This window comes from Xiphophorus maculatus, chromosome 10 (genome assembly GCF_002775205.1).
Source record: "Xiphophorus maculatus strain JP 163 A chromosome 10, X_maculatus-5.0-male, whole genome shotgun sequence".
NCBI classification, from domain to species: domain Eukaryota; kingdom Metazoa; phylum Chordata; class Actinopteri; order Cyprinodontiformes; family Poeciliidae; genus Xiphophorus; species Xiphophorus maculatus.
The window spans coordinates 5,158,155-5,182,580 of NC_036452.1; the positions used below are offsets into that span (position 1 = coordinate 5,158,155).

General features: G+C 39.5%; 1 protein-coding gene across 1 annotated transcript in view; it reads right to left on the minus strand.

Moving 5' to 3' along the window:
* Positions 1-6,378: 6,378 nt before the first annotated feature.
* Positions 6,379-24,426, minus strand: part of LOC102223302 (supervillin-like) — a 53,864-nt gene continuing 35,816 nt past the window's right edge. Inside the window, exons 9-29 of the mRNA XM_005804382.2 lie at positions 18,941-19,088; positions 18,544-18,618; positions 18,323-18,409; positions 17,211-17,394; positions 16,840-17,012; positions 15,456-15,611; positions 14,801-14,937; positions 13,856-14,003; positions 13,615-13,760; positions 12,693-12,868; positions 12,347-12,482; positions 11,284-11,584; positions 11,039-11,193; positions 10,833-10,935; positions 9,697-9,904; positions 9,481-9,614; positions 9,237-9,392; positions 8,101-8,244; positions 7,710-7,822; positions 7,457-7,612; positions 6,379-7,372 (exon numbers count right to left, since the gene is read on the minus strand). Coding sequence (XP_005804439.2) covers positions 7,286-7,372; positions 7,457-7,612; positions 7,710-7,822; positions 8,101-8,244; positions 9,237-9,392; positions 9,481-9,614; positions 9,697-9,904; positions 10,833-10,935; positions 11,039-11,193; positions 11,284-11,584; positions 12,347-12,482; positions 12,693-12,868; positions 13,615-13,760; positions 13,856-14,003; positions 14,801-14,937; positions 15,456-15,611; positions 16,840-17,012; positions 17,211-17,394; positions 18,323-18,409; positions 18,544-18,618; positions 18,941-19,088 — 3,123 coding nt within the window. The 3' untranslated portion in view covers positions 6,379-7,285. The remainder of the gene's footprint in view (positions 7,373-7,456; positions 7,613-7,709; positions 7,823-8,100; positions 8,245-9,236; positions 9,393-9,480; positions 9,615-9,696; positions 9,905-10,832; positions 10,936-11,038; positions 11,194-11,283; positions 11,585-12,346; positions 12,483-12,692; positions 12,869-13,614; positions 13,761-13,855; positions 14,004-14,800; positions 14,938-15,455; positions 15,612-16,839; positions 17,013-17,210; positions 17,395-18,322; positions 18,410-18,543; positions 18,619-18,940; positions 19,089-24,426) is intronic.

Below are 24,426 nucleotides of genomic sequence, written 5' to 3' on the forward strand. Positions count from 1 at the left end.
GTCTTTCTTAGGCCTTCTAATGAGCCATCATTTGATCCAGGTTCGTTAAACCAGGGAGGGAACTAAAACATGCAGGATGCCGGCCCTCGAGAACCGACTTTGGGCACCACTGCTCTAAATGCACTCAGATGAGGAAAAAGAGCAGAACTCGTTGAAATTCTTGCTTTTTCTTATCTATATCAAAGATAAACTTTGTACCGGTCCTTCTGTGCCAGTGACTTGTGAAACTACTAACAGCTCAGTTTAAGTTACTGCCATAAACTTTGATGAATTTAAAAGATAGACCAACACAAAGTAGTGCATATATTTTTTAAAGTTGTCACATATTTACCCACATGCTACATGTCAGTACTGCACAAAAATTCAGTCTGATCTGTATCAGTCCATTGGCTGTATGATTCGGGTTCGACTCCAGCCACCTTCCCAACAGCTGACCTCCTTCCCTGTCCTGTCCACTCAATACTACACAATAAAACACATGGTAGTAATAAAATATGATAAAGTTTAAATGGTATGAATATTTCTGAAGGTACCGCAGCTCCAGATAAAATGTAATTAATGTTTTAAAGTATTTATAGGCCTAACACTTACAAGTCAACTCAACAAGGAGAAACCACCCACTTATCGCTCATTAGCTTTTGGTGATTTAACTGAGCTGTCAATTAATCTTGACAAGTAGTGGGCACACTCCCTATACAATAACTAGGCATTGTAATAGGGGGCTCATTATGCGTAACATGATGTTCCAGATGGTTTGTACCTTCAAACCCATCTGGGAGGTCAGCCTTTGAAACAGTTTGGGAAAGAGCACGCAGGCTTCAATCTGCTCGCTCCAAGAAGCGGTGAATCATCTGTCTGTCACTGCTGACGGCTAACAAAAGCCGCTAATAAATCATATCCTCACCAACTTCTGTCTGCAGAAAAGCAAAAGCTTCTGTAAATCTCCAAGACATTCGGGAATATTCTCTGCTCCTTTGTCAATAAAGAAATCGAGCTTGATGCAACTGATGCAACGCCACTGAAATCTTTTGTGGCAAAAGTTGACAAATGTGCAGCTGTGAGTTAAAGGTGGCAGACTGGTTGGTAAAAGATCTGCCCTGTGAAGTGTTCGGTTTTAGATAAGAACCAACTGAAAAGATGTGCATCAATTGCTACACACTGAAACCTCACGTTGCATACCGCTGCTGAAACCCTACAGTTTACACAGATGTCTGGGTCAGAAAATACAGTTGAAAGCTGATGTTTTCACACTATAAAAAGACCGAAAACCATCTGTGCACAATCTGACATCAAATCTGACTAAACCGTTCGTGTTTTATCTCAGTCAAGATTACAAAAATTTTTTCTATTTTCTAAATGCTTTGATTGGTGAGTAAGTTTGGGAAAGCATAAATTATCTTACCATGGCTTTGATAGGTTTTCTGGTTCATTTGTAACATTTGAATTTATTGAAGGGCCACTTGTAGATATTTTTGACATATTGTAAAAATCAAAAGAAATCAGACAAGATATAAGGGGGTAACACAACCCTCGTTCTGTTCAGGAAGGAGACGGATTCTATGTCTTGCCATTTTGATTTAAACTATATTTATCAACCCCAAAACAAAAGTTAAAGATCTTGTGAAGATGCTTGCTGAAACTGTTAAAAAATGTATGTATTGTGTGACCATCAAGTTTCCTCTGTTGGTCCAACTCCCATGACAAGTCAGCCATTTTGAGCATTCAGATTCTAGCTAATTATCTCCTAAGTTTGCCTCTCCTGTTGATCTTAATTAAATCCAGTTTAATTACAAAGCGCCAACTCAAAACAACTATCATTGCTTGGCACTTTGCAAAAATAATTAAATCCAATCAGACAGACAAATTCAGATACAATCCAATTTGATCACAAGCAGTGCAGACGAGTTCAGTTTATTATTCGAATTTGTAAAGAAGGTTTTCTAAGTAAGCCCAGGAGATTGCATCATGTCACAGACTTGCAGCGATCACTCCTTCAGAAAGATGTTTGTCCTCATAGTAAAGTAATGAAATAAAAAAAGGTCCAATTGAAAACCTGGTACAGCAGCAAAGAGCTATTTGCTACTTGAAAGTAAGACAGTTTAGTGATGATCTAACCAGAATATGCTGATTTTCACCCTCTCTGTGTCGTTTTTAGACCAAACAGGTTTCCGATTATTTTATGACCAGAAATATGATAAATTTTTCAAATAAAAAAAGACACCTACAAACTGAGGAAATATGTCGCAATTTTTAACGAGTTTCTTTTTCTTTTTTCAAGAAAAACCAATCTATTAACCTTCTGTAGCGTTGCACTTATGGCCTCACTTTCAGTTTGGGTGGTGTTTGTACTGGTCTGAGCTTCTGCTGTTTGGGTTCCACTGTGGGGTATAAATTACTGTTTGAGAGCACAGAGGGCCAGACCTGCAGCCACTGGAGTTAACGACACTGAGTGAAATATCCACAGCGAAGTAGACCACACCAGTACTCAGTCAGGTGATTTATTCTGCAGCTGCAAATGTGGACATTAATCAAATACCTCCAGAAAATATCAAATCCACCAGAGAAAAACACATGGAAGTGCTTTACTGTAAGGTACTTCACTCTCACCTTATTATTTTTTGGAATTTATCATCAATTAATGCTTCATATTATTTTTGTATTTAAATAATAAAGATAAGTAAAAAAAAAAAATCACACTCTCTGCTTGAAGTGCACAGAACTTCAGACTCGGTCCAGATTGTACGTTTGAAGAATGAAAGTGTTGCAGTGGCTTTCATAAAGAGGATGGATTTTTTGTTTGTTTCTCTGCAACAGGAAACACAATTTACTGACTCCAAAATCTATTATCCTGCAGCCCAACCTTATTATTGCACTGACTGTTATTACTCAATACCTGTAGCATGGGCTTTTCTGTGGCTCTGATAACACTCCGCTACTTTCATCACACAATAAAGGGAGATCTAATGCTCTCAACACACAATCAACTGCCTCATGATTGTATCCAGTTTCTTTTTATCTCGTGTGCAATTTAGGATGATAGTTTGATTCATAAGCTATGACTCAACTTCCTATTTATCCAGCATATGTCCTGCTGTGTGGAGAGTCTGCCTTTTTGTAGAGGTGCTTGAAGGAATTTGTGATAATGGCGCCGTAAAAGTGGTGCACACTTTTGTTTTTATTATTTTATTGTTGCTATAACTGCTGTGTTCTTTTTGTTCTTTTCTTTCCACATAAGCTTTGCAACGCATTTAAAAAGTATTCACCAGTCTGAGGTGTCTGACTCAATTTATTGTTTTTATGAATCAATCATAATGAACAAAATTGGGCTTTCATAACAAAACAATGTCTGATTGTCTGATTCTCCCTCGCAAAACTGTTCAAGCTGATGGCTTTACCCAAACTGCAGAGGACATTCAATGCCTTACAGATTTTTCAGTATCCATCCCCTGACTTATACATTTGTATTCATGCTGTAATTGTAGCCAGGAATGCTGACGAGCCACTGACTGGACCTTGCAGACACATGTGCCTTTATACTACAATCAGTAGAGACACTCGTCGCACTTATGTGATCTCCCTTCCAGTCATTGTGAAACTAGTAGCACCAATTGACTGGAACTCTGTTGAATTACGTCAGTGAATATTTATTTTGCAGCCTCCGTGTTTAACTGTGTTTAACTATTTTGTGTCCTTTAAAGTTGTTATTTAGTTCTTTTGGAGGTATATTCCTTATTTTACTCTTGTGCTTGGTGGTATTTCGCTCTAATGTTACTGAATGTTCAGATAAAATGTGTTGGATGCCATAGTGGGGGGTTTTTCTGCTGTAATTGTTCAAAGGTCTGTGAGAACGTTTCATCTCTGCTGAAAATTCATGTCACCAGCAGAGATGAAAGGTCAGACCGCTACTGGGAGGTGTACCATGGAGAAACATTAATGAGCAACATTATCCCTTACCCACTGTCTTCAGTGCAAACACACCATGGTGTGCAAACAGCCAAGGTTACTGCAGGATTCCTTTACTTCGTACTGGGGGCTTCGCTCAGGTCACACAATACATTTTTCAAGGCCATGGATTTCTCAAATGAAACTAGGATTCCTTTTTTCTTCTCTTTATCCAGCCAAACGAGATAGAAGGGCTTTGTATGTTATATATCCTGTTTTGAAAGGTGTCTATATAGTAAGGTGTGTTCATTGTATTATGTGGAAACAGATTGATTCTTTTGTTGTGTAGCTGTTTTCAGATTCTGAGGAGTAATTATGACTTGTTCCTGTATTTGTTATGGAAAGTAAACATGCACAAACAAAACATAAAATAATGAAAATGTAACAACTGTGAAGCAGCAGAGATACACTTTCATACTGAGGAAACCACCGAACTAAAATAAAAAAAAAGTCCAGTCTGGTGGTACATTCACAACTATACCTGTTGTGTGATTTCTCTGCAGAAGTTTCCTGCTTTCTCTTACTCTAATTCAGTTAAGTCTTTATCTCTCCTTTGGCCGTTTAGGACGGTTTTCAGGCTCTAACTTGGTTTTCATCTCTTTTGGTTCATGTTTTGGGCATTTGCTGTATCTTTCTGGGATGAGACCCAGGTCCCTCCCGATTCCTGGCAGTCAGAATGTGGCAGATGTCTAAATTCACACCATACATAGAGCTACTCAGGCATGGAAAATAAAATTACTCCATTTGGTCCGGTTACTAGAGGGGATTTCTGGAAAAGTTGCAAATTTAAAAGTATCACTGCCCAGTTGCTGATGCTACCGTTTCCTGGCTGTGATATGAATTTGTAATCCCATATGAATCCCAGATTCCAATTCTCCCACATTCACTTGGAGGCTGGATTTTAAATGTTGGGTTAAAAGTTATATTTTATTTTATGTACTTTTAGGGAGACACAGTTATGCTGACATGCACTGTCTGGACACTTTATTAGGAACATCTCTGGCTGCTGCTCCTGTAGGCTTCAGAACTATTTCTCAAACATTTTGGTCCACAATTACATGACAGAATATTACAAATGCTGCATATTAGTTCATGGGATGTGAATTTTCTGTTCCACCACATCTCAAAGTTCTCTACTGGGTTTCAACTTACTGAATGAGATTTGATTATTTGTAATATTCCATCATTAGTTTTTAAATGAGAAGTTATTCCAAACACTGAAATGTGCTCTCGAACAGAAAATTGTGCATTTTTCAAAATAATATGTTCACTTACGACAAATAGTCGCATCTATCCATAAGAAGAAGAAAAAGATTTGGTAAACTGCACCTCCAGGAAATCTTCCGGCTCATTTTCAGGCAGGATTTGAAGTCCTGATGAAACCACTTGCAGTATCCTGCGAGTCCCAACTCATTCATCTCACACCCAGCACAGAGCCGTCCAGCTGATGTGGCTTGTGTTGGCTGTTTCACTGTGTCTCTACATGTAGGCCAAGGCGTGGGGACGCTGCAGCACCTGAGGCAGGAGGCAGAGTGATGCAGATGATTAATGCTGGCAGGGCAGAGTTGATACATGACAAACAAACAAACAGGCCGCCCAGTTGCTGTTCTGAGGAAGCGCCGACTGGCTCGTGCCATCTGTTGTGTGAATAACTTTGCCTCCGTATGCTTGTTGGCATCAATAAGACATGAGGACACGGAGAGAGGGACAGCTCTTTGATTTTTAAATAAGTCTCCTCCACATTGTGTGCATACGAGCTGCATAAAAACACCCCAGCAGTTGGATTTACACATGGATTCCTAAATAAACAGGTGTTGTTTAAAACAGCTATTGCAATGCATGAAGCGAGCAAAATTTATAATCGGTCACTGCATTCATGAAACAAAGGTATTTAATTTGTTTTACAGGTTTTAATTTTAGTTAATGATTTATGGGTCTGTAAGGCTTCACGGATTTGAAGTAAAAGGTTTTTACAGCTAAAAGGCTGGACAAATTGCACCCTCTGGCGGTCAAAGCAAAGAAAACATCTATTTTAACCTAATGTGGGGGAAAAAAAACGGTTCTGCACATCTTCCATTAACATTTCACCTTTGGAAATGTCTGGTGATATGCAGCTTTGTTTTTACCAGAACAAAAACTTGTAATTAACCTGCTCACCAACTGTTCTTGTTCAAATGTTTCAAATTGTTGACTTGCCTCGGAGCAATGTTTAGTTATCCTCCATTAACTCAGGAAACCAACTGTTTTTTTCCCGCTTTTATGACATCATTTTAACAAAAAAGCAACATCAAAAGACATTTTTTTCTGTATTTAATCTTATTCTCTTATTTTGATCAATATTAACAGTGAACTCTCTTTTTAGTTTCTAAATTGAGTGGATATTTGTTTCATATATATTAATGTTTAGATGTTTGAATAAAAATAGTCACTTCCAAGTTTCTTTTATACATTTTTTTTTATTTTAAAAGAAATACTGATTATCTCATTCCCAACCTGACTTGACCAATAATACAGATCCAATTTATCACAAACAGATTGCCACAAATGAAAAGAGCATTACAAAAAAACTAAACAAAACTAAAGTCCAAATCCAGACCTCACTGGCAGATTTTTTACGTGGCGTTTCAACACAAAGACACTGAGTTTTCTAATACAGGCAGTTTATGCAGCAGTTTCTTCCGGACATTCTCTCATAGTCACAATGTAACACATGTAATGCTTCGAAAGTTCAGATTTTAATGAAAAAAACTTAGACAGGCGCTCAAAAATACGAACAAATGAAGACAGACGGCTTAATTTTGGTCCCAAACAACCAGGAGGTCAAGAAGAGCCCAAATAAAGAGTTAATATTTAGTACCAAATAATACAGGTGTTTCAGTTGGTCCAATAATAAAAAATAGATTGTTAAAAAGTTAGTTATCTAAGCAAAAAGATTGGTTTGAACCAATCAAACTGGTTTGTTTTGACAACTTTACTGAGCAGTCTTGTCCCCTGTTGACAGAGCCTGCTCTTTCAGTTAAAATGGAAAAAAAAGGCTTTAAACCATAAACAATAATTAACACATCTGAGTAAACCTCAACAAACATTAACAGTATCTTACATATTTATAATAGTGTGAAGGGAGAAGATTAATTGCACATAATCGTTGGTTAAAATGTAAAATGAAACTGAATAGCACAAAAAAATGGCACAGTTATTAAAACCACATAATTGTACATTTACATTTTTTAGTTTTTTTTACATATGAGGATTTTTTTTAAAACAAAAAACAAGGAATAAAAATGTAATAAAAGCTGCAAAGAAGAGTAAAAAATAAACAGATTAACAGAGAGTGTGTACAGTTTTAAAATAAACCCTTGCTCTTCTTCAGGTTCTGCTGCTTCCAGTTTGGCAGGGAGTTGAACTCGAATCGACTCATCTCGAAAAGCGTCTTGCAGGAAAACAAACGGGACACAGAAATCAGAACATGGTTCTCTTACTTACACACACATTAAGCACAGTGGGGGTGTGATACCTTGAAGTCCTGGTCTGACAGGTAGTCCTCCAGCCGCAACGGGTCCACGCCCTCCGGCAGAGGCTTACTGCTCAGCTCCTCGATGGAGTACTGCTGCTTGCTCAGTTTGGACAGAGCTTCTTTCACCAGGATCACTTTGCTCTTAGAGCTCCCAGTCTGCATTTTGTAAAAATACACACACACGCCAACATTTAATATAAAACATTCATTTACACAGGAGGATGATGATGATGAGGAAGTATTTGTTAGTGACCGTAGAAGTGATGCTGGTGTTTTTTTCCCAGTATGGGAAGATGTTTGTGAAGGTGAGAGGCTCTAAGCCTGCGAGGACCAGGTAGGCCCGAGGGGGGCGCCGGGGATTCTTCTCTGGAAATCAGCAGAAAAATAACAATTGAAATGTTTATTTTTGCTTTAAAAGTGTATTAAGTTTTATTATCTTGAGCCAAAACCAATTTTTATTATCTGCTGACAAAAACAAAAACTTAAACAAAACCAAATAAAATCAGCCCTTTTGTTTGGAAAGGGAACTTTATGCCAGGAAAAATTGGATGACTTCTGCATTTCCTTCTCCACATTTTGGCACATTACAGTTAAATATTCACTTGAACAAAAGGGCCAAAATGCACGTGTGTGTCAGCTTTAACCTTTGCAGTACTGCAGCACGGTTTCCATGGCGCACTTCCTCTCACTGTCCCAGCGCATCTTTGCAGATCCGGTGCTCTGGGTGTCGTCCGGCTGCCAGCCCTGCCACAGATACACCTCCATGCGGTTGTCCAGGAGAAACAAGGCTGATGAAGAAATGACATGAGAACAAAAACATAAGATGGACTCCAGCAAAAACAGATAACAGTTAAAAACAGCTGCTGTAAAGAAAGTACATGACAGTCAGATTAGGAATAACTTTAGGAGGTAAAGTTACAGAGCTCCCAGGTTTAATGTTACAAAGAATGTTCCTGTTTGTCTTTCTAATAATTGCTCCTCCATTATGGAGGAATGTGACCAATCCTGTTTGTGGTTCCTGAGAGTTAACACAAACACCAATGACTAAAGAGAAGTAGCACCAGGAGAAACAACCCACTAAAATACAGAAAATAAAGACTTGTTTATATGATTTAAAAATGTAGAAATATCTCTGGAAGTCATTTTCAACATAAGATCGATTTCATCTCTAACTAGTCAGAATGTTAATTCAAAATATCTCAAATAGAAAATCTGTCTAAAGAAATCTCTGAATAATTTGGAGATATCTAAAAATGTATTTTCACTAGTCAAACTTATGGCTACAGATATCTCTAATTAAAGTTGGCCTAGACATTATTTAATTTGATATGTTTAATCAATTAATCAGATAAAAATAATTAGCACATTTAGCAGATTTTTCATAATTGACTAATCTCAATTAATTGTTACAGATCTACAGTATACAGTATATCTCCCACCTAAAAATACATTTAAAATATCTTTAATTAGAAATATGACTAGTCAAAACAAAAACTGATATGTTAAATTTACTTTATGACTAGTCAGTTTATTTGTTGACATCTGAAATATATGTTTCAGAGAGTCAGTAATTAATTGCAGATATCATGAATTAACCATATAAATTAATGGTAAATCTGACATTGTTTATACTAGTCAGAACATAATTAAAGATATCTGAATTTACCAATACATCTATTCATGAACCAATTTCAGATATCTGGACTGTTAAGTGTGGTGAAGCTGATTTTATGTTAAAACAGCCTGCAGCCTATGTGCAGTGGAGCTGTTGGAGCGTTACCTGGCTGCTGTGCGGAGTAGAGGATCTCCTGCAGGAAGGGCATCGCCATGACGCCCTCCGTCACCCTGGCCGGGTACAGCTGCTCCTCCCATCCGAACATCCCAAAGCTGGCGCTCAGCCGGAACAGGCGGGGTGTGTAGTTGTACTTTCCAGGATCTTGATAACAAACACACCATCACCGATGATGTCTTCCATTTAACACATTGCTAACTCCCCACCAGCACACCAACATCCCCCCCCTTACCTTCCAACATGCAGTCGTAAGCCTTCTTGTCCTGCGGGCCTAAAGCCTTCAAAACCTCTGCAGGCTCAGAGCCTTCCTCCACCTCCTCCACATTCAGCTTACTGCTGCTGTTCAGTCCCAGCTCTGAGGGACACCTGAAGGAGAGACAAACCTATGAGTTCCCTTCAGGAGACAGTGAGGCTTTTGAAAACCTTTCAGTTTCATCCCAAATCCTACCTCTGCTTCAGTTTGTCTGCTGCTCTTTTGGCCACCTGCTTGGCGTCTGCATGGGCTTTGCATCCGTGCCACAAGTAGAGGAGAGCTTTCTGAGCGTTAAGCAGCACCAGGCTGGCACGAGAACGCAGGCTGGCATGCTCACACGCCACCTCCACCAGGGAGGCCTCCACCACGGCCTCGCCGCGCACGCAAAACAGCCTCCAACCACCTGGATGCAGCAAGCAGAGGGTGTTACTGCAGTCAGGATATGGGAATTCAACGAAGAGCTTCCTGGGTGTTTTTATAGAAAAGTTAAGCAAAATAGGAATAGTTGGTAGTCCTTCAAAATGTAAAACAATTGTGAGTTTTATATATGAAACTTGCAGTAAACCAGGAGATGGAAGTAAAGGCAAAAAACAAGGAAAGAACAAAAAAAAATTAATAAAGAGAAAAAGTACACGAGGAAGGAAGAAGCTATAGATTAGAGGAAAGAGCAACATGAGAAACGAATAAAGGACATGAGGGAGAAAAAAAGGATGCAAGGGAAGCAAGGACAGGAGAAAGAAGGAAAGCAAGAATACAAGGGAAAAAGGATGAAAGGAGATGAGGGAGAAAGAACAGATGAATGAAGGAAGGAGAAAATAAAGGACCCATGGAATATCGGAAGAAAACAAGGACATGAGGAAGGAAGGATAGACGGAAGGAAGGAGCAAAGCGAGGCAAGAGGGACATGGTCATGGAAGTAGGGACACAAGGGAGGAAGAAAGGATTTGTGCAGAAAAGAAAGAATATGAGCAATGAAGGGAGGAACAAAGTAAAGACAGGAAGAAATAAACAAGGAGGAGAGAAGGACAATGCAAGAATGTATGCAAAAAAAGGAAAGATGTTAGAAGGGAAAATGATGTTGAAAAGAAAAGAAAGAAAGCAAAGGAACAACAGTAGAAGTTGAGGACAGTAAGGAAACAAGGAAGGAAAAACACGAAGGAGGAAAGACAGAAAGGATAAATGAATGGAGAAAGTAAGAATACCAGAACATAATTTTCCACTCTATTTTATTTTTGCAAACTGATCCCAACTGGAAAAATCCTAAATTCAAACGATGTTGTTGTCATTGTGAGCAGGAGCCCTGTTAGCATCAGGAAGTGACCCATTTGTACCTGAGCTGCTGGAAGCGTCGTCTCTGCTGCCCTTGTGGACAATCAATCCTCCCTGGAAGAGCTGCAGGAAACATGGCGGCTCCTTACCCTGAGTCACCAACACCTGCGCCGGCCAATCAGAAACAAGCAGATGGAAGTCTGAACTTTTCAGAGGAGGAGGCATCAAGTGTTTGGATGTTTTTATTGACAGTTAGTGATGAGCTGACCTGGGACCCCCGGTGGCTGCCCAGCTCCACGGTCATCAGGGCCGACGTTCCTTTCTCGCTGGCGCTGGAGTGCCGGCCTTGCCAGAAAAAACACGCCGTCCTCTCTCTGCCGGGAGCCGCTGTGCTCAGTTCTCCGGGTTTCTGCCGCTTCCCAACTGAGACCAGTCAGAAAATCCAGTGTGACCCGGTGAATCACACGCCCTGCTCTCCCTTCTGATGGTTCGACTCATTTTCACGCGACTCACCGAGGGTGGTGATGGAGTATTTCCAGCGGATGATGTAGGCGTCGCCCTCGTGGAGCTGGCCCACGCTCTCCTCTGGAAGCTCCTCCTCGCCGTGCTCCTTGATGTGCCACGCCTCCACCGCCACGGTGGCCAGCTCCGCCTGCCTGCCGTCCTCGGTCTTCACCAGGCCGTAGCCTCGCTGCACGTCCACGCCCTCCAGGACGGTCCGCACCGGGTCGGCTTCATTGTCCAGCAGCGCTTTGGCGTCGCATGGCTGCAGCTCCAAGTCAAGCGGGGAGCGCAGGGTGGAATGATCCGGGCTCTGAGTAAAACAACAAAATACTTGGTTTTTGTTTCGTTTCTGCATATTCGAAAAAATGATGGCGCAAAGCTCTCTAGTGCAAATATCTTAGTACACTTAAAATAAGACGAAACTAACTTATAAGTAACTCTTTAACAATATACAGTAGCTTCTTTAAGGGAATAATCTCTTAATAGTGATGAAAACATTCCAGTTTCTCTGGCAGATTATTTCAATATTGAAAAATAAAGAGTAAATGTTTCCAAATACACAGAATTACACATTACCACATAACGCGTCACTGCTTCAGTAACGCGTTATGTGTCCATGATAATATATTTGTTCACATACAATATTCCACATTTTCTGCTTTTTCTACTTTTAAGGATGTGGGGGGGATTTTTTTTAACCTAAGGACATTAATTAGCAAAATTTAATGTCCTTCATTTTTGATAATTTCATTTATTAACTTTTACAACCCTGATGACACAACAGTGTTTAGATTTAATGTAATACTGATACTTTTATGCTAACAAATTAGCAAAAAAACTTGAGCTTGATTATGCATTGTTGGCAGTGAATGTAAAATTATTTATGCTTTCTGTCTAATACAGCATTTGAAAATGAGTGCTGTAATTTATTACAATTAATTTACCAAAACGTGTCCTGATGTCTACTGATCAGGCTACAATGGAAAACAAACCACGAAGCGGTAATAATGACTGACTCCAATCAGCTTTATGACAGGTATGGTTGGTGACGGCTCGTTCCGGTCTCACCTACCTTGACTTCCTCTGTCTGAGCCGCTTCCTCTTTCTTCCTCTCGGCCCAGTCCAGGAACTTCTCCCTGAACAGCGACGTCTCGTTGTGCTCCGACAGCCGGCCGAACAGAGTCCAGCTGGGACGCCCCTCACCCTTCCTGTAGGTCACACGCAAACAAACTTAAAACACACATGCCGCCATGTGTGTGCAGCTGTGCTGGAGCAGATTAACCAGTAGGGGGCACCAAATAAACATGAAACAATGCAGCAGATGTTTATCTATATTTATGCACAACTCAAAGGTGAGTAGCAGGAGTAATCATCTAAATGAATCTTGTCCTTTGGTGTCATTAGCTCGTCATACTCACTGAGGTACGTCCGTATTATTGCAGGAGGAATCCAGAGGGTTGACTCTGCAGCTGCTGTAGTCGTAGTTGCCGCTGTAGAGCTGTTTGCCCAGTTTGACAGCTACTTTTCTGTCACCCAAGGGCACATCTTTTCCGTGCCATACATACACTTCACTGCCAAAGTCAAAGACTAAAACCTGGTGTGTGGTTTTAGCAGGAGAAAAGAAGATTGGAAAAGTTAATTTAGCTACAGAAACAGCAGAAAACATTTAAAATGGGCGATATAGATGATCAGGAGATGGAGATGCAACAATCTGGCTTGTCAGATTCTGATTCAGGATTTTGACTCATTCTGAATAATTCAGGCGATAAAGGTCAAGGAGAAAAGAAATGGGCAACAGGCTCTTTGATACACCCAGCAGAAAATGAAAAGGGCATTATATGTCAAATAATGTTGATATAGGGAAAAAAATTAACAAAGTTTCTCATTTTAGTTTAGTTAGGATTGCCAAAATTATTTCTATTTGCAGCGTGTCAAAATAATAATCGTAAGCAGAAATTTTGTGTCTATTTTAAATTGCAAATAAACAGAAAGTGGAAGGAGGGAGCAAGGGAGGAAAAATTCTGAGGTTGGGAATCAAAGTATTGCACTAATTTAGTTACAAAAGAAGAAGTAACTCATCCAACTGATGATCCTAAATGACTGAAAAGGGATATTTTTAGAAAGTGTATGTAAATATTTGGTTTTAACTGTGTAAACCTAAAATTTTACACAGTAAAATTTCATTTCATGAATGATACTAAAATTTATTTAAGAATTACCCCCAAAAATGATATTTCAGCATGCAACCTGCAGATCTATCAAGGGAAAATTTCCCGATTCTGATCTCTGGTTGACTGATTTGTGCATCTCTAACAGAGATCCGTTTGTTAGTGACGTTACCTCTTTAGAATCGAGCAGAGACACACTGGGGATGGAAGCCCAGGCATCTTCATGAGGTACCAGTTTGTCTCCCTGGAGTCTGTAAACCCCGTTAGAGTCCACCACCCCACTCTCATAGAGCTCGTCCTCCTCTGGGTCCCCTGCCCCTGTTACACGCAGAAACACAGATGCAGTATGTCAGTAATGGCAACACCTGTTTACATATTCTGTTCTTCTAAAATGAAAGGATTTGCTTTCATACCTCTGTATTTGGTCTTTCCACCTATCAGGCTCCAGAACTCTTTGGCCCATCTGCTTTCAGTGTTGATGCCTTCCTCCAGTATGGACACCTGGGGAGCCTTGCAGCCAAGGTCCCGCTTGGCTTGAACAAAAGATGCCATCTCCGATGCCTGGCCAAAAAAAGCATAGTTAACATATCATATATGTGCATAAATGGAGGATTTACTGCAAGTATCTTCAAAGTGCTCCATGCAGGATGGATCCAGGGTAATCCTGTCCTAGACTAGCGCCAGACAGTCTGCTATCAGTCTGAGGCATGTCAGATTGTGCAATGATTCCACGCTGACTTACAGCGACTCATAAAAATAAATAAAATGCTGAAACTTAGCAGCAGCTTTCAAAGTCTTCAGAATGCCTGTCGTTCAGTCAGAAATTTGGGTTTAGCAGCATTATCAGTAGAAGGAGTTACAAACTACTATTGTAAAGTCTGCACAGTGCATGTCATATTATGTTGTGCAATGTTAAACCTGATGACAGATTTAATGGCTACGTTCGATTTTTGCTACTGGACTGGCTCTGCTGCATTCTCCTCAGCAGACTGTCTGCATGAGATAAAATAGAATCAGACTGAAAATACAAACATGGCTTTGGTCAAACTGTTTTCATATTTTTCGCATTTCTTCTAAGATCTGTAGAAATGATAAAGAGATAGAGAACATAGCTGCTATTGTATTGAAAAGCCTAAAGAAGTCACATCCAGGAGCTTGAAAAACAGAACAAATATGAGATTTGTAAGCATTATTGTTTGTTTAATGTTCAAGCAGGTTTTCCCACAGGAGGACCTTGTTTTCTTTAATAGAGATGATTCATCAGGTGAACCGCTACATGTCTAAACATGTCAACAGAAGTTGTGAAAACCCCTTTCTGGGGAAGTCTGAAGCGTTTGATTCAGTGTGAACTTCCGTACCTTGGCTTTCTCAATCACGTTGGCGAATTCTCCGCTCCACATAAAACAGTGCTTAGGGGTAATGAGGAGGAAGCAGTCCCCACTGTTCAGCGAGTGCGCCGTCGGTTCAACCAGGCGCACCTGGATGTGCCTCCGACCTGCGGATGGCAGCAGCTTTCACTTCCATAACCAGGGTTCCGAAACGGTTTTCATTTAAAATGAGAGATTTCTCAGTCATCTGCGGCCATTTTCAAGATAAATATGTTGTAGGTATTTCTACGGTGGGAGGAAGAGGTTTAAATGTGGTTTTGGGAGATACCAGACACTGGAAGGAAGGAACGAAGTAAAAGTAAGGACACAAGGGAGGGAGGAAAGCAAGGAAAGGAATAGGTAAGGGTTTATGGAAGGAGATAAATTCAGAAAAAAGGGCAGACACAAGAAAGGATTGAGGGAAGGACAGAAGACAAATTCTCAAAATACAAATGTTTCTTCCCTAGTTTTCTAGACTGAATAACAACCCTGAAAAAACAGCTAATAAAACAAACTTTAACCTGAATATTACGAAAGTAATTTCCTTTTGATTCTTCAAAATAAATCACTAATTTTTCTTATAAAGTTGTGGTCACCATTAATGTTTCACATTGTGCAGAGAGAGAATTCTCTTGTGTTTTCTGACCTTTGATGCGAATAAGCATGAGCTTGTGAAAAGGCACAGCGCTGTTGTTAGTCACGACCTCTGTGGACTTCACGCTGCGGAGGTTGACTTTGCGAAAGTTCTCCTTGCTGGCGAGCCCAGCCAACGCCACGTCTGCCAAGTTGGAATGTTTCGCCACTTTTGTGGGAAAGAAAACAAAACAAAACAAAGATGTGATTATTATATTGTACCAACAATAGTGCCTCTTTTCAGGTATTAAGTAACTTCTGTGCTTTAGGCAAAGATATTATTTCATAGTATGACTAAAAAGCATCAACAATACTTCAGTTGAAAGTGCTAGAGATGAGTCAAGCTTTCGTATTACTGCGTTCATGTGAGCTCCACTAGACAACGCTCGTGTTGTAATCCTGCCCACATCCTCAAATGCAAACTATGAAAAAGAGGCTCAGGCAAGAGTAGTCTGCAGAGTAGTGAATATATGCAAACAACCTACAATGCAGCATAAAAGTGTCCAGCAGCAGACCACATCATCTTTAAATACACCCAACTTGTCTCCAGCTTCAACATTTCCACAATACATGTTTTCAGTTTCCATGTGAACAAGTACAGTCAGATCCTCAGGGCTCTTTTAAAAAAACATTTTGTCACATTATAATTACAAACTTTAGACCAACACAAGCCTGAGCATAATTTTTTAGCCAAATAAACTAAAATGGTGGTGTGCATTTGTCTTTGAGTCGTCAACATCGTTTTGGCAACTCACCTGATTTGTGTATATATGCAGCTCCTCTAGAGCTAACAGTAGCAACTTAGCTGCTCCTGTGTCCTAGTGTCCATAGCAATGTGTTGCTATGTCTGTAGTTGGGCCATCCTTTTTCTCTTTGAGATGATGGAATGAGCAGGACTCAGAGATCCTCAAAGCATGGGAAATGACCCTACTTTAAAATTTTCCATAACTACCTCACAGACCAGCCTATGCCTTGGTCTCCAATATTTTTCAATCAACCTCCAAGTCTTCGCAGAACAGCTGCATTTACACAGAGATTCACCATTTAGGTGGCTTGTGGGATTTTATTTAAGGGTATTAGAGTGAAAGAGGCTGAAAACAAATGCAGGCCACACATTTCAGATTTTTATTTCTAAAAAAAAATGTAATCTCTTTTATTCCACTTCACAATTACATCATATTGTGTTGGTCTACCAGACAAAATCCCATTCATAAACTGAGGTTTCTGGTTATAGTGTGACGACAACATGTGAAAAAGTTTGATGGACGTTAAAATTAAGAGAAGCTAAACATGGAAAAATCCAAAAGAGCGTCTTCATTGCTTTGCAATCCAGCTTATTTGCCGGATTGTTCTAGGTAAATATCTTGTTTACTTTAGGGTAATGTGAGCAGACTTACTCCTCTCCACTTGAATCCTCTTGGTCTCCACTGACGCCACATTAAGCCTCTGCTCGGTGTAAACCTGCCGGATGTCGTTACGGGCAGCGAGAGCCCGCAGGGGATTCCTGGAGCCCTGATTCCTTCTGGCTGGCCGCACCGCTCGCTTGTGCTCTGCTACCGCTGAGGTCAGCCTAGAGGCGAAATGCAACAGAAAAGCATTTTATTTATATTAAAAAGAAAATACTATCTTGCTTTTTTAACACTTATAGACAGCAAAACTGTGTTAGAACAAAACTGGAAAAGAGGGAGCAAATATTTCCTAACGAATCAGAGATGATAAATATCACCAGAGTAAAAGAGAAAGACACGTAGGATTTTTTTAAACTAACTTTGGTGTGTCAGCCTGGATGTCACTTAGGTCTTCCTCAGTCAAAACCACGCTGGACTCCAGGAGAGTGGATGGGGAGACAGATTTGTAGAAGTTGCCAAATGTCTCATCATCGTCCAGAGTCATCACCTCTTTCTCCATCTCTTCCGTCACCTCGATGGTGGATGACTTGGCTTTGCCCGCACCTAATCCCACAGAGCCCAGGAAGTATGGCAGGAAACAGGAAGAATGAGGTTGATTTTCTTAGTAAAGTAGAAAAAAAAAATCTGGAAACCTTCAGGAATTTATTTGTAAACAATAATGCCGGTGTAGATTTAACTGGTGAATGCTCATGACTTAGCACAGTTTAAAATAAGAGTAATGTGCAGCCTTCTTAAATAAAACAAATTAGGGCTGTACAATATATTAAAAATATCTAGTCATTCATATCAGCACATATACATTTGAGATTGCAGAAAGCTGCTACTCTGTTAGCTGTCATACAGTGGTGGGAACAATTCGCTAATGGGCTAATAGTGGGGCTAATTTTTCATTTAGTGCTAGCTAACTGAAAGTTATTTTCTGGAAAAATGTACTTGGCTGTTTTGTAAGCCTTCAGTTAAATAAGGTTTGTCTTAAAATTGATTATCAACTGAGGAATTCTTCAAGTAGTTAAACATCAATATTTGTGCTCTTATTTTGAAGTGCTGTTTACACAGAAGTTTCTTCTTTCCTTTGTTTTTCTCCATTTTGTAAATAAAGTAACTTTATTTAAAACAAGAGACATACAGGAACAAAATAAAAGTCAGACAGTAGAGAACAATGTTTAAATACAATACAAATACAACATAAATACAATCTCCAAGAGAATTATAGAACATGTCAATTATAGTTTCAAAATTGAACTGGACCTTGAAGGTCCATAGTCTTTCAAGTGCAGACATAATTTGAATTGCATTTTAGCATTAGCTTCCGCTACATACTGTTTTGGTATAGTGCTTTAGAGTTAGCAAAACTCAGTTTTTAGTTAGCAGCACCCCCTACCACTTTTATATTTCAGGTGTTAGTGAATTCATGCTTTGTTGACAAAGAGTCAAAATAAACATTTAAAGTAAATAACACCACAGACTGTACCTTTATTGTGGAGTTTGTCTAGGAAGGACTCTAACTTGTCAAGACGTTTATCTCCCTCCACTTTGACGTCGGTCCTACTGGAGATTTCTGCCCAGTGGACAGAAAGATTTAGTTAGTCCATGTGAAATCAGCAGGCAGGTTGAGGCACATAAACAGTCTCCTTAAACCACTAAGACCAGGTTTAAGAAACAAAAGCATTACAGTTGAATCCCAGACAATACCTTCATGTGGTTTCACAGGCGTGGCGTTGGACTTCTTCAGAGTGATGATAGGTGGCTCGTCCTTGGACACGAGACCTGGAGCCGCACAACATGGAAGTTATTTCTTTCCCGGTTTTTCAAAGAGCTACAGTATTAGCAGCTTGTGCCAGTTGGTGGTTGCAGTAGCTCAGGTTATATGCTGCCTTTCTTTGAATCTTTGTTTGGATTAGAGTTTCTGCTGAGCTTTTGTTCCTTTTCCTGAAAGTTTTCTGTAAGGTGTTATTTGCATTTTTTCTTCAGAGATGTTTGCAAAGCAAATTGTTGTACCTGACACTGCTCATCAAATGCCTGCCAGGCTTAGGGAGAGCTGACACCGATACAGCCGTACAGCAAATAAATACATTTAAAAACGCCCTACCTTTCTTGGCCATTCGTCCAGCCACTGTGAACTGAACTGAGTCATTGGCTGCTCCTTTGCCTTTGCTCTTCCACTGCTCCTCTTTGTCTTTGAGGGTCTTCATCCTCTCTGCCAGCGACATCTTGGGCTCCATATCAACATTGGACTTCTGTTGGATTCAGATACGACCCAGTAAGTACTCTGCGAGAACACTGATTTTCCCCAGCGCTGGTAGATTTCCATGCAATATATCTCACATATTAACAGATGTACAAGGATACAAGAAAAGTGTTTGCATGACACAACCTGATTGTGGTGAAAGTTAAAAAGATGCATTCAGATTCTGGCAGGATACAACCACAAACATCAATGTCTTTTTTTTTTATTATTATATGTATGAGATCATCAAAAATGGTTGTGTTGGATTTTATTTAGGTTCACCAGCCAACAAGAGGACGAATACAGAAAAAAACAGTTTTCAAATTTTTACTTTCTTGCTAACTGTGCATTTCAAATAATTCAAGTAAAAATGATTAAAGATTTGTGATTGTAAGATGACAAAATGTGAATAAGCTAAATTGGTGTGAATAGTTTTGAAAGGGAATGCAATTTTACAGAGACAAAATACTTAAATATATGAATAATATCTGCAAGAACAACTTGAGCCTCTGGTTTTCTGTTTTCCAGCACTTATCATTTAGAGTTCATTATGTCTCTGTGGTATACTCTCCTGTCATGTGAGCATCCAAAGTCGATGATTCAAAAGTAATTTTATTAGGACACTGTAACTTAGCAGCGTTATTAAAGTAAATATAAATACCCCTCCACACACATATATTCACAGCCTGTTAAGATTACATAAGAACTATTTCTATCACACACTAGTTTTTCTGTAATAATGAGCAACTCAGAGTGTGTAATTCACTGTAACTGGTGACTTCATTTCAGCAGTAGATTTCAGCAGAAGCAGACCCATCAAAAAGCAATTCCACGAAGAAAAATGTCTGCTTGAAAAAAGGACTTGTCGAGCATTCATCAACAAGTATTCCCGCTGTTGTGTGTTGACATGAAACGTGTCACGTTCTCTCACTTCAGAGCGACTCCAAGTCAACTTTAACTACTTGAAATTAAAGTAAAAGATAAACAAATGTTCAGGACTCCTGCAGCTAAACAGCGAGTTGCAGTCCCAGTGGACGTTTTTCTTTGTGGCTGAATGATGATCTGTGGGATCTCCTGACTGTCGTCATCTTCACGCTCTGCAGTCATTTTAAGCATTTGCAGATGTCTGTAACTTTAAAGGGAAAAACATGTTGGGATGAAGCAGTGATGAAAAGCACTCTGGCATGGGAAAATAGACGTGTTGGCGTTCCTTAAATCTTTTAATCATCACACTGAGGCTGATTGCTGTCATTCCACAGAAAGATTTGAAGGAAAATAATAAGTATATTGGATTCTATTCAGAAATGTAGCATATGCAGAGTTGATGATTTTCAGACAAAGGATTCCCCCCAAAAAGTGACAACTTTATTTTGTAGTTTTGTCTAATAAGAGACTAGACAGATATTAAAGCTGACATTTACAAGAAGCTGTTGTTTCTTGTATCTTTCAACAACTTTTTAAATTGAATACTCCCTGTCATGGACCATGAAAACAGAATTAACCACAGAAGAAAAGAAAAAAAGGATAAGTAGGTTTCCCTGGTGACATAAGAAAAAAAGTTCAAAGAATCCCATTTGATCATCCTGATATACTGCAAACTGTTTCCAATCTCATCTCCGCTTCACATACACACACACACACTCGCAAACACAAATGGAAAACAGAGCTGCCATGTCTGACTGCCTATCAGCCGGGGGTCTAGCATCTCACCCCAGGGTGGATGAAATGAGTCGACCTACTGAGAAAGAGCCCAACAAAAACACTGGAGCTGAACATCAAAATGAGGTCATTGTTTACTTTGCATGTAAAAAGAGAAGTTGAAGGGGACACGGGTGAGTAAAGCCCTCTTTCAGGCATGTACTGCATTTTATTGAAAAGATGGAAACTGAACATCTGTGTCTTAATGAGCAGCCTGGAGGCTTTTTCTTACATTTTCCTATGCCATTCTGAGAAAAAAGCCAGTCCCTATAATATCTGTACATTGGTGACAGGAGTAATAAAAATGAAACTGTGCTCAAGAGTTTAAGAATGAGGTGAAATCTTAGTCCTGGGTTTGATAAAACATCCAAAGGTTCAAATCCAACCATATTTAACACAATGCAGCATTGAGTTAATTTTTCATCCACTTGATTTTACAGTTAAGTTCAGCATGAATGCCAACATGTCCGCATATAGAAGTCCTCTTTGTCCCATCTTCTCTCTGCTGGTCAATAAAACTATGCATATCACGAGCGACCAGCTGAACTCTGAGGCTTTTACAGTCTGATTAAGAAATTAATGGTATGCTGTCATGGTACAAACACCCAACATCTTCAAATATATACATTATATTTTATAAAACTTGAAATGCTTAAAGCACCACATTAGAGACACTTTTAATCCCATTCAGCGATGCTACCATATGTATACACAACTACCTAAACATGAGCTCTATTACATTCTTCTGTCCAGTAATAAACTACAGCTACAAACCTGTCTGGAGTCAATCACAGAGGGGAAATACCTTGGCCTGACGGGACCCCAGAGATGATGAGGCCCCCAAAAACTACAGGTTTTCCCCTTTAACCCAGCTTTACCCTTCAGTATAAACACAGGTATAAACCACCTGTGAAGATACATTTATCTTAGCTCTGACTTCTCTGTGAGAAACAAAAAGGGAGACAGCTTGTCTGGGACACATGCTGCATGAAAAAGCAACATAGTAAGTAGGGCTACCCTAATAAATTGGTGCTGATTTCTTTCATTTTGTGAGATCGGGGCAGGCTGACTCATGTCAAATCGATCTTATCCATCAATCATCTCTCTCTGGTCTCTGCTAAAGTCTGAAAATCAGCCATAGCTGCATTTCCATTACAAATATGCGCAAAACATTGTCAATGAAAATGTTGTACCATTATCCTCTAACTACTTCTTGTTTTCTTTCAAAAAAGGTGTTTCCATTGCTGCTTTGCAAAATAAACCAATTTTGATTCATCCAAAAAAAAAAAAAAAAAAACACCACCATCTCAGCACCAAAACTTTTTAATTGAAAAACAAGTTTTTGTCAAAATTGGCTTGTTTCTATTGAGCAAATTTATTTTCAAAATCTCAAATTGCACAGTCGTATGGTCAATGGAAACACAAATATTCTTCACTTTTGACGTGAGAGAGGGCTGACTGACAGATGACGAGGGCATGGTTAATAATCAGTCACCTGCCAACTTAGCAACTTTGTTGCTGTATTTAGCAACTTTTCAGACAAAATAAATGAATAAATAAACAAATAAATAATTGTTATTGGCCAAAATCGGAATCGACTGGTCAAGCTTTTTCAAGGTTTTGATTGGCCAGAAACTGCAATCAGTGCATCCCTAATAGTAAGTAAGCCCATGCTAAACAGGAACATGCACCATTTCATGTGCACACACTCACCTGAAGAAATGAGGAAAGGTAGACAGGCAGGTGTCAAAGTCAAAGAAAGGAGTAGAGTCTGTAGGTGTAGATAGGAGCCACAAAGGGCAGGAGGAGCTAGGAGAGCAATAAAAGAGTAATAAACATAAAGAAAGGAGGGGAAAAAAAGGAAAATTACAAGCAGAGAATGGGGAAGATGCAGATTACGGTTTCAAGATTTTACATGGAAGACTACAGGAAGTGTGGGTCATTTGCTTAGCATGAAGTGAGTGGGGTGGGAATGTTCATATGCGTTTGGAGATGCAAGGACAATAAATCATAATGTGTACAAATAAATAATTTATCTTCAAAGTGGAAGGATATAAAACCAGCTTTCTAAAAGCTACAAATGAAGAAAGAAAAAAATATTATGCAGCAGGCTTTCACAGACAATCCGGTTTTTGTTGATTTGTTGACTTATTACGGGTATATAAAACAAAGACATCTTAAAGGAAAATCTTGCATTTCCAATTTATTTATGGATTTAATATAACATGTTTGAAAAGTCTACACAAGGGCAGACCTTCATTTACAGCCACAGAGCAGCTTTTTCTATGTTGTTTGCTGACCTTTTGTAAACCCCCCCCCCCCAAAAAAAAGATGTCATCATCAGTTATCAAAACATTGTTACAACATATGAGTAACAATTATTCCTCATGATTCAACTTGCCTCGTTTTAAATCAAATTTACAACCAGGCATCGCTTTACAACACCAGGGTGTAGAGAAAGGCTTAGCAGGTCTAACAGGAAACATCTGGACCTAATCACAGCCTCAACCCTACATGTTATATTCTTCGTCATTTCACATTTCAACCAAAGAGGACAAACATCTGATCTAACTGTGTAAGCTTGAATTAAAACAAACACTAGAACTTCAAATAAACAAAGCAGTTTTCTCAAAAGAGAGAGAAATAAAAAATGGAACGACCAAGTGTGAGCTGAGGAAGAGATGGCTTTGGTGCTCGCATCCGTGTTTTTCAGATGCAGACATCATATTTAAGTAAAGGCCATAATTTCAGACAGAAATAAAAGGAAAAGCCCTGAAGACCTTCTGGACAACTGCTTGGCCCTCACTCATGCGTTGTAAATGCAAATTTTTACGCCATTAATGGAAAGTTCACAAAATCTCCACGGATTTGTGCTGATGTATCATAATCAAGACCGACCACACAAATAAAATATGACATCATAATTCAGCATGTGACAGAGGAGGGGAGTAGGGTCTAATTTTGCGGAGCAGCTTTTTCCAGACATGGAGAGGATCTAAGGTTAGCTCATCTTTGGATGAAGTTTGAGCTCAAACGAGAAATCCCAAAAGGGGATCACTGATCTTCACAGACATCGAGTCAAAAGATGCTCTACATAGATGCACAACGTGGCACAACGTCTTGTATGTACATGAGTCAGTAGAATGGTTAAAAATAAATAAATAGCGTGTCGTTTACTTTCCACTTACAAGCTCTTCTGTGCAGGTGCTTATATTTTCCCTCAGAAGGGTGTGTGAGGTGCATAAGATGATAACATGCACAACTAATCCAGGATTCATGGTACAATACTGTTTGACCTGAAAGTTTATACAAATATTGGCGAGAAATTAAATTATGTGGTGAACACAAAAAGCTGGCATGTGGAGAAATCCATTTTTCTAACCTTCAGAAGAGGAGAGAAAAAGTGAGCAGAAAAGCCAGAAAAAGAAGGATGCATTAGGTTGGAGGCTTTTCAGGTGTTTGGTCATGGTGTAGAATTTTATTTTTACAAGTGGAGGGAAGCTGTGGGTTTCTATTCTCTTCGGGAGGTAAGCTGAGCTCTGGATCGCCGCTCTTAAACCTGTTGCAACCCCAGAGCTCTGAACCACACGCTCTCCTGGCAGCGGCCGGAGGAAATATGCTGATTCAGCAGACGGAGAGACATGTCCACA